Here is a 13405-nt window from a genome sequence, read left to right as displayed (position 1 = left end):
ATTCCACATCCTCCTTCACAAAGTTAGAATTTAGCAGCGTTATATTCCACTTCTTCTCCCCATCTATTAAGTCACTAACCAGGATATTGTTGCCAAGGTTTTGGGGGCTTAAGACCTTAAATGTTGATTCCCTTGGTACCCACCTATCCTCATACACCCGAACATCCCTTCCGTTTCCTATCCTCCATCGCATCCCCGCCTCCACCACCTCTCTGGCCCAGACTATGCTCCTCCAAGTATAGGAGGACATTCTAGGAGTAGTGGCATTTAAGAAAGAGACATCTCTAAAGTATCTAGCCTTGTAAATCTTAGCCAAAGTACAATTTGGGACACACAAAATCTTCCACCCCTGCTTTGCCAAGAGACTTTTATTGAAGCATTCGAGATTCCTAAAACCCAGGCCCCCATCCACTTTATCCTTACATAGCACATCCCACTTGGTCCAGTGGATCTTTTTGTGCCCCTCTTTACTTCCCCACCAGAACTTATTGCACATTCTTTCAATTTCCATGATCAGACTTTTTGGGAGTCTAAAGCAGTTCATATAATACGTAGGTATAGACTGTATAACAGCCTTTATGAGAAGTTCCTTCCCTCCGCACGAAAATAAACTATCTTTCCAAGACTGCAACTTGTGCCATATCCTTTCCTTAATAGCCACGAAGCTATCTTTCCTTCTCCTTCCCACCGCAGAGGGCAGACCCAAATATTTCTCATGGCACTGTACAATTCTGATTTGGAAAATCTGTTGTATCTCCTGCCTTACCTCTTCCCTGACACCCTTTCCAAAACAGATAGCCGATTTCTCAAAATTTATAACTTGACCAGAAGCATTGCCATACAACACCAGCAATTCCTTTATTTTCCTGCATTCCTGGGCATTTGTTCTGGTAAACAGCAAACTGTCGTCTGCGAAAAACAAGTGTGATATCTGGCAGCTATCTCCAAAATTCAACCCAGCTATCTCTTTGTTCAGCACTGCTTTATTAATTAAGCTTGATAAACCCTACGCACATATAATAAACAGATAGGGGGATAAAGGATCCCCCTGTCTTAAACCTCGTCTAGGTAAAACTCTCCCTTTCACAGTCCCATTAATAAGCAGAGAGAAATTCACAGAGCTGATGCACCTTAGCACTTTGTCTACCCACATCCTACTAAACCCTAATTTAATCATCATCGCTTCCACAAAGCCCCACTCTTCTCTGTCGTAGGCTTTGGACATGTCTAGTTTCAGAGCCATAGGCCCATTAATTTTCCTTTTGGAGTTTTTTTATCACGTGCACACATTCGAACCCTATAAGGGCATTGTCTATGATACTCCTTCCCGGCACAAAGGCGCTTTGGGCCTCATCAATCACTACCCCCAGGACTCTCCTAAGTCTGTTGGCTAAAGCTTTAGCTACAAGCTTGTAAATCACATTACAAAGACTTATGGGACGAAACTCCGTCATCTTTCTAGCCTTCTTAACCTTAGGGATCATAGCAATAACAGACTCATTTATACAATTAAGATCAGTTCTGCTATTTAAAGCTAACAGACAGGCTTTGGTAATATCTGTTCCTACTACATGCCAATATAATTGATAAAACAACGCAGGAAAGACATCCTTTCCCGGTGCCTTGGTGGGAGCCATATCCATCAGGGCTTGTTGGATTTCTTCTGCGTTAAACTCAGCTTCCAGCTCTGCATTCATCCTCTCTGTGACCACCTTGTCTACATGCCTTGTAACCTTCTCCATATCCTCCTCTTTAGGATCACAAGTTTTAAACAGATTAGAAAAATATCGTACCATAACTCTTTCTACGTCCTCTGGCTTTTCTCTCCAAACTCCCTCTTCATCCTGTAAACCATTGATCATGTTCCTTGCTCTTCTTTTAGTTGCTTTCTGGTGGAAGAATCTCGTGTTGCTATCTCCCCACGCAAGCCAGTCAGCCCTTGATCTCTGTTTCCACTTTATTTCTTCCTGTGTTAGCATCTCATCCAGCTTCTGCTCTGCTTCTCTGATGTTGTTTATTTGCACTGCGTTAGTGTGAGCCCCGAAAAGAGACTGAAGCAGAACCCTTTGTTTTGCAATTTCCTTCTTCATATTACCAAAGTTACTTCTCCCCCATCTGCTAAACTTGTCACTGCACTTCTTCAATCTTCTCATTATATCAGCCAGATTTGCCATTCCAACTTCCTCTTCCCAAGTGTCCTTCACCACTCCCAGGAAATCCTCTTTAGTTGCCCAGTTTTCTTCAAAGTGAAATCTAGGCACTCTTTTCCTACTGTCTAACATCACCTCCTCCCTGTTGTTTAAGACAATAGCCTTGTGATCCGACCCCCAAAACTCTAGGTGCTTTATTGAGTATTGTGGGTGTAGCCTCTTCCACTCCCAGTTTACCAGAAATATGTCTAATCTCTCCTTAATAATGCCATTCCCTCTATTACCCCACCAAGTAAACACATCACCACTATACCTTGCATCCATCAATCTGCTATCATCTATGGCATTTTTGAAATTGTTCATTAAGTACTCAGCTCTTTCACACCCTCCTTCTTTCTCTCCCTGGTTCCCAATTTCATTGAAGTCTCCTCCGCATAACCACGGGCCTTCAAATTGTTCACTGAGTCTCCTCATTAGAGTCCAAGAATGGACCCTTAACGTCTGAACAGGATTTCCGTAGAATCCTGTAAATCTCCATTGACTACGACCATCGTCACATACCATGCAATCAATATAATGAATGGAGTAACTTACAACTTTTAAAGCAACAGAATTATCCCAGAGCACTGCAAGACCCCCACTCTTCCCTTCACTATCCACGCTGAACACTCCCTCCATATTCAAACTTCTCCTCATCAATTCCAGCTTTTCAGTTGAAGACTTAGTCTCCATAAGAAACACAACACTTGGTTTAATCACACGAACCTGCTCTCGCAAATGGCTGAATGTCCTCGGGGAGCCCAACCCTTGGACATTCCAGCATAACGTTTTCATTGTGAACGGCGGGCCTGCTGGGCAGGTGCCGCCGATGATTCAATTCCTGCACACCCAGAAAAATAGTCCCCATCTTGAGATAATTTTCCTGGTACCAATTTCTCCTTATCTGCTTTGTTCTCTTCCTCTTCCTTCTGAGTGCTTTTCACACCTAACACATTTGTTAAATCTGAAAATGGCAGCATTTTGAGAATATTTGGGCTAAGTCTTTTAGCAGTGTTTGCACCATTCTTCTTAACCCCCAACATCCTGCCTCTCCCTTTTTGTATGGGCTTTGGCCCAACATCTATCTTACTCTTCTGTTTCAACCGCGCTCTTTTTTCAAAATCCAGCTCCTCATAATCTTTATCGACGCATATTTCCACCAAATCCGTAACCGCCATCTTTTCTCCCTGACTTGCCATCATCGGGTTTGGTAAGATGGGATTTGTTACTATTCCTGTCTCAATCACTCTGTTATTCGAGGTATCCCCTATCTTCCTCCAGGATTCCCCGAGAATTGCGCCTCCATCTCCATCCTTCCTCGACCCAAGCTCTGGTCCGCCATTAATGGATCTTTACTACCTTCTGCTTCCTTCAAATTCTCCTTGTCACCTCCTCTGCTTCTTTTGCTATTCATTCCCATCCTCTGCAGAATGCCTGCTCTGATGTTTTCTGAGTACTTATACCCACTGACTTCATTCGTACCCAGAACTGGACATTCATTTAATGGATGCCCCAATATACCACATTTAAGACAGAATTCTGGCAGTCTCTCATATTTGAGATGTGCAACTACCATTGATCCCTTATCATCAATTTTAACTTTCAAACCTCTCTTAAGAGGCTTAGTAATATTCACCCTTGCCTTCACCCTTATGTACCTCCCAAGACAGTCTCCAGATGCTCCTGGATCTACCTCCTCGACCTCTCCTAGCTGGCTTCCCAGCGATCTTCCTGCTTCTCTATTTTGGCACACTAATGGCAGATTATGGATCTGAATCCAAAATGCCACCTTATCAAACTTCATGTCTTTATGGTCACCAGCACCCACCGGATTTTCCAATGCTATCAAGCTCTCCTGGAAATTCCATGGTCCCCCACCCATAACTCTTCTTTTGTCTTCCAGGGATCCAAAATGGAACACAAAGATATTTATTTCCACCATTTCCACTGCTAGCTGTTCTTTCGTTTTCCATAAGAAGTTTACCGTGGAAATTACTCCCTCCCTGTTCACTCTCTTGGTGTTTAGAATCTTCCCTATCAAAGAATTGGCCACCTTCTTCTCGCCGGCGACTTTCGCCTCAACCCCTAGGTCACACTCAACAAAATCTTCATCATCAGACAAAGATAACGACTGGCATAAATCTGTTATTTCCATTTCACTTTCCTCAACCTCAACAGAGAGAATAGAGAACAATACTATTCCGCTTTAAGCAGAAACCGGAACAAAGAATTGACCACCTCAATCAATTTATAGGTCATATGCTGCTTATTAAACTATGATATAACGTGTTAAGATCCCGTTCAATTTTTTTGAAGTAGAATAAATGGTTGTTGCAAAACTAAAAAGTTATTATTGTTATATTTGGTTAGAAGTTTAATGGACCCTATGATTTGAATAATAAAAAATACTCCCTCAATTTCATTTTAAAATTTTCATTTTATTTTACATAAAAATACTAAAAAATATTAATTACTATATTTTTTTATCCTTAATAGTGATAGTAAAATTTTCAATATAATTTCTTTTAAGGTGATTGAAAGAGAGGTAAAAAGAGAAGTTTTATATAAAAATCCTATAAAAATAGAAATGCGACTTTTAAAAAAAATATCCTAAAATGAAATATGTGACTTCTAAAATAAAATGGATGGAATAATGTATTTTCTTGCGTTCGACATAAAAATAATTAATTTTTATCAGCACGGAAAAATGGAACGGTGTGAAATTTCAAACTCAAAACTTTCATAATTTTATAAAGTTAAAATATCAATTAGATTCTTAGACCAAATAACAAGAACAAAAATGAATTATTTGCATATAAAATCTCACTCTTTTGTGTTTTTTTGCAATTTAAAAATAATATTTAAAATTTTATATAAAAAAAATTATTTTTTCAAATTGTCTTTTGGAATTTTACCGCCCAAACTCATTACTTTATATCGTTTCAATCATTGAAAACCACTAAAACAACATCACTGCCATGAAGAAAAATGTTTTGGTGGTAAAAAATGAAAAGTCGGATTTTTTTTTATAAATTATATTTTTTTTTGAGAATATTATAAATTATATTAAATTGCTATTGATTCATCAGTTCCCGACTCTCAACTGGTAAAGCTACAGCTTCTCTTGCTACTCCTTAGAAGTTTCGGGTCCCTTTGACTGACCCACCTTTCCCTAGCCGTGGACCCTTCCCAACAAGATGCGAGGAACGGATGAGACAGGGGAGAAAGCAGAACGAAGGGATATAGAATTACAGGAAGAACGAATCCAAGGGCTAGTCTCACACTATGATAAACCCAGGTGAGAAACTCTCTATTACTACTGGTATTGGAAAAACAGGTATCAAGTTATTGGAAATATGATCTAAAATACTACAAGACTGGCTAGATAGAGTAAGGAGTCTCTGCAGACCCTCTTACTATTATATAAAGAATATGAAATGGAAATAAGATATAGGCGGGAACTAGTCCAGGTAAAAAAGCAGAACAGGAAAGTAAAGCACTAAACTTAGCTATCAAAATCCCATCCCGGATTAGCAATGGCTTAATAAAGGGATGGATTATATCCGTTTGCGAAGGAAGCCCAAGAGAGCGGTAAGGGGCACCGACTTCTTTGTGGTTTGACCTAAAGTTAATAGGATAGCAGGATAGGGAGAAAGGAAAGTAGGCATAAGGAGCGCTATTCCTAGAAGCTATTCGCCTAAGGGGCCCTCTTCCTAGGGTGTGCTATTGGATTTCGATAGGTATCACATAGACCCTCATCAATACACCTGCCATTAAGCTCTTCCTGTCGATCAGTGCGACTCCAAAATCCACATACAGAGAAAGCGGATGTGCCCTTTTTAGCGCAGTTGCAATATCAATATATTGCGTAGTTGCAAAGCTTTCTTTCGTGAGCTAGCCTTGTTTCCTTCCTCTTTTCCTCTCTGTTTCGGATGTCCATCCAATCTCTGATTCCAGTCCATAACTTTCTTGAGAGGCAAAGGCGAATCCTTTATACTGTATACAGTCGAGCTGGCTTGGCTGGTACATCAAGCATATCGGCATATTGCCCAGACGTTGCAATCAGATGTAGGAGATAAGTTCGTTTAGGAGCCACCGCATACGTTTCCTCTTGAATTCATTCGTGAGATTTGCAATCGCTCTTTCCCCCCGCCTCGCCGGTCCTCCAAATCCCTTTGAGTATTCAAGGAAAAATTGTTTGATCATTCAATGGATCAAGCAAGATGTTGATTTATCTTTGAAAATAAAAATCTTCTTCGAAAGAAGTGAAGTAAGGCACTGAAAGTGCTCGAGCAAGGAAAAGCTGAAAAACAGAAGACTGGGGCCCTTTACAAATGATGTAAATTCAACTTCAATCCCATATAAATGTCCCTATTTGTCTATTAATTCACAATAAAACTTGTTATAAGTGGGCTTTCTCTTTATAAAGTCTAAAAGTGAACCCAAAAACACTGTACGTGAACAGTGGTTTTGGGTTCGTTTATTAATATGTCCTTTTTTATTGAATTATTTTCATCAATACCATGATACCAATTGATACTTTTAGACCCTTTTGGCAAATTCCAACTCCTTCTGTTTCAAAAGGACAATTTTTCTTACTTATTCATGTAAAGCCCAATGTAAATTTCAAATCCTTTTATTTTAATTTCTCTTTCATTTTATATTTATTATGAATGTCTGTTTTTCAATTATTTTTTCTTTCAAGAAAGTCTTATTATACTTTATCGATGTGATCAATGGTTCTTAATGGCTATAATCTCATCACTTATTCAATGGCTAAATTTTGGCTGGAATGATACTATTTAATTAAAACACATTATTTACATAAACAAATAAAATTAATAAAAAATATAAATAAAATATTTTCTTACTTAAAAACACAATGTATATTTCTTCATAAATGTTTAAATTATTTATCAAATTGTTCTTTTAGATACAAATAGGTGAAAATTCTGACATCACCACAACCCACTTACTTCTATCGCTCCTTGCTCGCGGAGCGGCCTACCGAAAAAATGGTTAAATTGTTAATAAAATATATCCAGGCTATAATAATTTTCTAGATTAATAAATCAATTTACTTTTCATTAAGTTTAATTGCTTTAAGATTTTCAACTTCAGCCCGCACGGGTTTGGTCTAGTGGTCTAAACCTCAGCCATCTGGGCGCCAAAGATCGCGGGTTCGAACCCCGGCTACGCCCTTTCTTAATATGGAGTGGTTGAGGTTGGATTGCTGGCCATTATAGCCCGGAATTACCAGGTATGTGGACTTGCGGGCGGTCCACATCCCGGGGTTTGACAATGATATTGAGTTTCGGCTCAGTAGAGTGAGTCCTCCTTGTCACCAAAAAGATTTTCAACTTCAGCGTATTTTGCAATTTTGCCATACATTTTTATTTTCGGCACTTTATAGATAAATTATAATTTTTTTGCAATTCAAAATACTGAACAATTTTCCGTCAAAAAAATATTAATGTGAACATCGGATTAAAAATTTTCTGACATCCACATTAGTACTTTTTTGACGGAATATTATTCGGTGTCTTAAATTTTAAAAATTTAATAGTTAGTGTTCGACATTGCTAAAATTAAAAATTTATATTAAAATTACAAAATACGTTAAAATCTATAATTTTACAATTGTTAAGTCTCTTTTATCATGTGCGCATTTATCGTTTTGCATATGAATAATTTAGTCTAAATTGCAGAAAGAATATTACTGTTATACTATCATGATTTAGTTATTTAATAAAAAAAATTACTCAAAGTGTTGATAAATTTTACATTTGAATGAATTATGGGAATAAATTCAAAAAATTGACCACATACATGATAAAAATATATTGTATTTATTTTCTTTATACAATCAGGATTAAATTAAATCTACACATTTTTGGATATTGTTATGTTTTTATTTTTTATTTATTAGTTACAAGTATTCATTAATTATTTAGACAACATTTATGTTTTAAATTTTAATTATGAGTAATAATTGTCCGAAGCGAAGCGAGGGAATTTTACTAGTATTAATTAAAGCTATTGCAAATTGCAGTGTCAAACTATTATTTATTCTTTCTTAAAAAAAAACTATTATTTATTCAGTGTCTCAAATGAATAATCAATGTTAAAATGTTTGACATAAATATAAATATTAAATCAAAAAATTACCATATTAAGAAAGAAAATATTAGCAATATGAATTTCTTTTTTAGGGTTGATTTTTATGTTTAAAGCAAACTGTATTTTAGACACATTATTTGATCTCTCAAAATGTTATTTATATTTTTTAATTTATAAATTTCAACTATTTATATTTCTCCGTGCGAATTTGATACTATTTATTTAGTTCAATTAATAAGATACGATTAAAAATCTTCTGTAACACAATGGTCACCACCAACTATGATCAAATCAATATCTTGGTCTCATTGACCTCCGCTTAAAGGATATTTAAGGCAAATTGGCCATGAACTCATATTTATTTTATTATTTTTTTGGTTACAACGGAAGTAGAACGCAGGCCAAATTACAATATCTTATTATGATCGTGTGAAAATCAAGCTGAAAAATCAAATTAAATTGACAAATTTATCTTTCAATTTTTGATCCTATATTCCAGTGCAATTTTAGGTGTTTTTCTGAAGAAAAAAAAAATGAAAAAAGATCAATCATGCCTCCAAAATTTAGGATCAAGATCAAGTGAGCGCTCAACATTCGGAAAAATTTACCGATGCCCTTAACGTTTGAAAAAACGAACAGACAATACCCCTTAATTTGATACCGTCTCATTACTTCCAAGACTCCATTCACTACAAGAAATATTAGAATTAGCAGCGAACATTTTTGCTGCTAAAGTGCTAAAATTATTACTATTAAGATATAACAAAAAAAATAACTTGTGGCATGTTACTGCTAATAAAACGTTATCATAAGTAATTGGTAACAAAATTTTCAGTAAAATACTGCTATAACTTAACTAATGGCAACAACTTTTAAAATTAATGCTGCAAAATATTTTTTAGCAGCAAAAAAAAATTAGCTGCTAAAATATTTGTTGCTAAATACAGAATTTCTTGTAGTGATTAATGTAATTCTACGTGGCGAAGGGAAAACGATCTCCGAAGGTTTGGGTCAAAGATTTGGTGAGCACTCGACGTTTGAGAAAGTTCACTTATGCCCTTAATATCTGGAAAAAAAAAGGAACAACTATACATTCTAGTTTAATACTGTCTCATTGCTTTTCAGATTTCGTTAATGTGATCCTACGTGACTAATTTTTACCGTTTGCCATTTAATTGAACCGACCATTGTAGAACAATTAATCGGTAATAATTGTCCGTTATCATTTAAGAGGATTAAACGTAATTAATGATGAAATATAATTTATAAAAGATCAACCTTAGTAATATTTTTCATGTGTTCCAATTTGATAATTAATCACGTTCCTCCTAAAACCGAAAATCCAACAATTAAAAAAAAAAGCAACTCAGAGAATAAAGATTGTATTCTTTTTCATTTTTCGTTCCATCTCCTACACCACCGCCTTCCACCTTATCAAACATTCCTTTCTCTCCTTTTCCAGCGCTGCAGATTTCATCAAATAAGATACCGATTAATGAAGAGAATTTCTTTTTCAATTTTGGACAAAGACGGGATTTAACTCGATATTGTAATGAAATGGTTTTGCAACAATGACTTTTAAATGTTGAGAGAAAGGCCGTCGCAGTGGAGAAAAATATTTGACGGTAAAAATTAGCCACGTAGAATCAACTGATACAGTTTGGGAAGTAATGAGACCGTGTTAAATTAGAGGGCATAGCTGTTCATTTGATTCAATTGACAAAATTTATATCCTTATAAATTTGATTGGTAATTTATTAAAAATAGTTTGGTTAGAACCGGATACAAACCCCTAATCCTACAACAATAGACTATACCCATAGGGATTTATTTTGTAAACTATACTCCAATGAGTGGAAGGTATGTTACAACACATAATGGTGCCATTAGTCAGCTCTTTAATCTATTGACCTTATCAAAATAAACAAAAAATACACCAAATTGAGTTCAGCAAATTCTTATTACATTCAATGACATTGTCAAAGCTAAAGCTTAGCTATAAATTCCAAGGTTTTTGCTACAAATTTCATTACAATATTTCAAGCTTAAAAATCTACTACAATGGCAGCATTCCAAAAGTTTTTTTCTCTTTTCTTTTTTCAATTGGTTATCACCATTTCACTCTTAGATTTAACTAGTTCACAAGGTTTGCAATTAGGGTTTTACAAGAGGACTTGCCCAAATGCAGAGTACATTGTTCATGACACTCTTTATAAATTCATTTCTAGGGATCCAACTCTTGCTGCTCCTTTGCTCAGAATGCATTTTCATGATTGCTTTATTAGAGTAAGTTGCACATAATTTTATATTTCGACGTTTTATTATTCACTTCTGAAAATGCTTCGGAAATTTTGAAATTCTATATTTATAATATATTATTATGGTTTTGTATTTTCCATTCCGGTATTTTTAGTTTCAACATTTATTTTTGATAAAATATATTCATCTACCAGCAATTATACCTCGGTTTCCAAATATATTATGATTTTAAAACTTTGTTAGTTTGATTCATCATTATTTGTAAATTGTAATATTATCATATATATTCATACTTCGTTTGTAGCTGACGTGACGCGATATTGTATATGACAAGTAGAATACACTAGGTTTCATACACATGAATATATAATATTGTGGCATGTTAGCTTTAAATGAACTGCGCGTATATTCAAAAATCAAAAAGTAATGAACCAAGCTAACAAAATTTCAAAATAATAGTATATTTGAGAAACAGGCTATAGTTTATTCTTGTAAAAATTGTCAATTTCATTATTTTCCGTTCCGGTATTTTGTTGCAGGGATGTGATGGTTCTGTGCTATTAAACTCTACAAAGAATAACCAAGCTGAGAAAGCTGCAATTCCAAATCAAACATTGAGAGGTTTTAATGTGATTGATGCAATAAAATCTGAACTTGAAAGGAAATGCCCTGGCAAAGTTTCTTGTGCTGATACTTTAGCCTTGGCGGCTCGAGACGCGGTTCTAATGGTATCAAATTCACCTTTTTCACATGAAAATATAATCCGTCACTAACTTGTCTAATTTCCGCCCCTAAATTACGCAACATTTTTTCCCGAAAGTTAGCGACGAATATAGTGATGAACATTTTTCTATTTTTCGCTAATCCGTTGCTAAATGTTTACGTTAGGGACGGATTGTAGTCCCTCACTAAATACATAATCTATTAATCATGATCATGCCTTATTAACATTAATTTTTTTGTTTCAGATTGGTGGGCCATCTTGGATTGTTCCTACCGGACGTAGAGATGGGAGAGTGTCAATTTCTTCCGAGGCCTTAAATGGGTTGCCATCTCCTTTCGCCAATATCTCAACACTCAAACAAAATTTTGTCTCTAAGGGTTTAACTGTTAAGGACCTTGTGGTTTTGTCGGGTAATTATTAATCTAATAATTTCTCATTTTCATTAATTAGCTAAAACTTGCCTTAGATAAGAGACTTCATTGCCCTAATCATGTTTAATTAAAGATATTCAACTCGACATGCTCGCGAGTCTAATTGAATCGAGCGCTATGAAGCACGGAAACTTCGACAAAGTTGCGTTTCCCGTTTCGGAAACGTTTCGGAAACCGGAAACTTTTGGACACCCGCACGAAACGTTTCGGGCCGTTTCCGTAAATTGTAAAAATTAATAATTTGTAAAAAAATTAAAATTATTGCCCACAAATAAAAAAATCTAACTAGTTACCCATAAATTTTACATTCGCATTGCCCACAATACATCAAATATACTTATTTGTGTTGAATTATATTATATTTTTTTATATATTTATAAAATTTTAAATATTTAGTATATTAGAATGAATTATTTTGTTAATTATCATAAATATTTAGATAATATTTTTATAAATATATCCTTATATTTTTGTTATTTACACGTTTCCCCCACGTTTCGTGTCCTCCATTTTGAAAAACTTTCGTTTCCCCGTGTCCGTTTCGTATCGTTTCCGTTTCCCGTTTCCGTTTCCGTGCTACCTAGATCGAGCGTAATCGAGTCTAATCGCGAGTGGCCCTTAATTTTATTTTAATATTTTTAATCTTTGTAGGTAAACAATGTTATGTATCTATAACTATCTTAAAAATTAAAAACTTATAGTATGACAGGTTTCGTAATTGGATTAAAACTTATGTGTCTGCAGGAGGGCACACCATTGGAATCGGACATTGCTTCATAATATCCGACCGCCTATACAATTTCACCGGAAAAGGCGACACAGACCCGTCGCTGGATCCTAAATATGCATCTCAGTTGAAGAAGAAATGTAAGCCTGGAAACACCAAAACATTTGTCGAAATGGATCCCGGAAGCTTCAAAACATTCGACGAAGATTACTACTCTGTTGTCGCTAAAAGAAGAGGTCTATTCCAATCTGATGCAGCTCTTCTCAATGATGTTGAAACAAATACTTATGTCAAACTTCAGGCTGTCACTAATGGAATTACTTTTGCTAAAGATTTTGCTAATTCTATGGTGAAAATGGGTCACATTGGTGTTGTTACTGGGAAACAAGGTGAAATTAGGAAAAATTGTGCTATTGTGAACTACTAATTGATGTTAATTTTTTGAAATTATGAGTATTTATGATTCAATTGTGTTGTATTTGATTTTATTCATGTGGCAACAAATGGTTGCAGTTAGTGATTGATTTGTAATTTCAGTTGTGTGCTGATTCAAATTTATACAAAATGATTTTTTTTGTTTGAGCTTTAAACTCTCAATAATATTACGATTTCGCATATTTGCGAATTCTACAAATCAGAAATCAATAATATTAGTATGAGAAAAAGGGCCATCTTGATTCCTGAATTTGTGCATCATTGTCGATTAATTCACACTTAGCTATAACATTCTCTATTTTAAGTTAATTAACTTCTAAATTGTATGAAATGAACGAGTTTAGAGATCTGATGATCCAATTTGAGAGTTAATTGACTTAAAAACATATAATATTATCCTTAATTATCTTAAAAATTAAAAAAATTTATTTTTAATTAATTAAAGTGCATAAGCGTTAGTTAATTGATTTTAATGCACAAATTTAGAGATTGCAATGACTCTTTGTTTGGGTTAGTATTA

General features: G+C 35.1%; 1 protein-coding gene across 1 annotated transcript; it reads left to right on the top strand.

The window, feature by feature from the left end:
- Positions 1–10358: 10358 nt before the first annotated feature.
- LOC126654965 (peroxidase 27-like) lies at positions 10359–12981 on the top strand. The gene is made up of 4 exons (XM_050348972.1): positions 10359–10595; positions 11108–11296; positions 11537–11702; positions 12468–12981. Exons 1-4 carry the CDS (start codon positions 10371–10373, stop codon positions 12875–12877), a joined length of 990 nt encoding a protein of 329 aa, XP_050204929.1. The 5' UTR covers positions 10359–10370; the 3' UTR covers positions 12878–12981.
- The last annotated feature ends 424 nt before the right edge of the window (positions 12982–13405 follow it).

The sequence above is a fragment of the Mercurialis annua genome, linkage group LG7, assembly GCF_937616625.2.
Source record: "Mercurialis annua linkage group LG7, ddMerAnnu1.2, whole genome shotgun sequence".
NCBI classification, from domain to species: Eukaryota; Viridiplantae; Streptophyta; class Magnoliopsida; order Malpighiales; family Euphorbiaceae; genus Mercurialis; species Mercurialis annua.
Note: the sequence above shows the minus strand (reverse complement) of the source record. Positions and strands in the feature narration are given on the sequence as shown.

What these genes read in the sequence shown, in the direction of transcription:
- LOC126654965 (XM_050348972.1), top strand. Translation starts at nt 10,371, where the DNA reads ATGGCAGCATTCCAAAAGTTTTTTTCTCTTTTCTTTTTTCAATTGGTT. An exon ending in TTCATGATTGCTTTATTAGA is followed by an intron (nt 10,596 to 11,107) that starts GTAAGTTGCACA and finishes ATTTTGTTGCAG; the next exon opens with GGATGTGATGGTTCTGTGCT. An exon ending in GGACCTTGTGGTTTTGTCGG is followed by an intron (nt 11,703 to 12,467) that starts GTAATTATTAAT and finishes ATGTGTCTGCAG; the next exon opens with GAGGGCACACCATTGGAATC.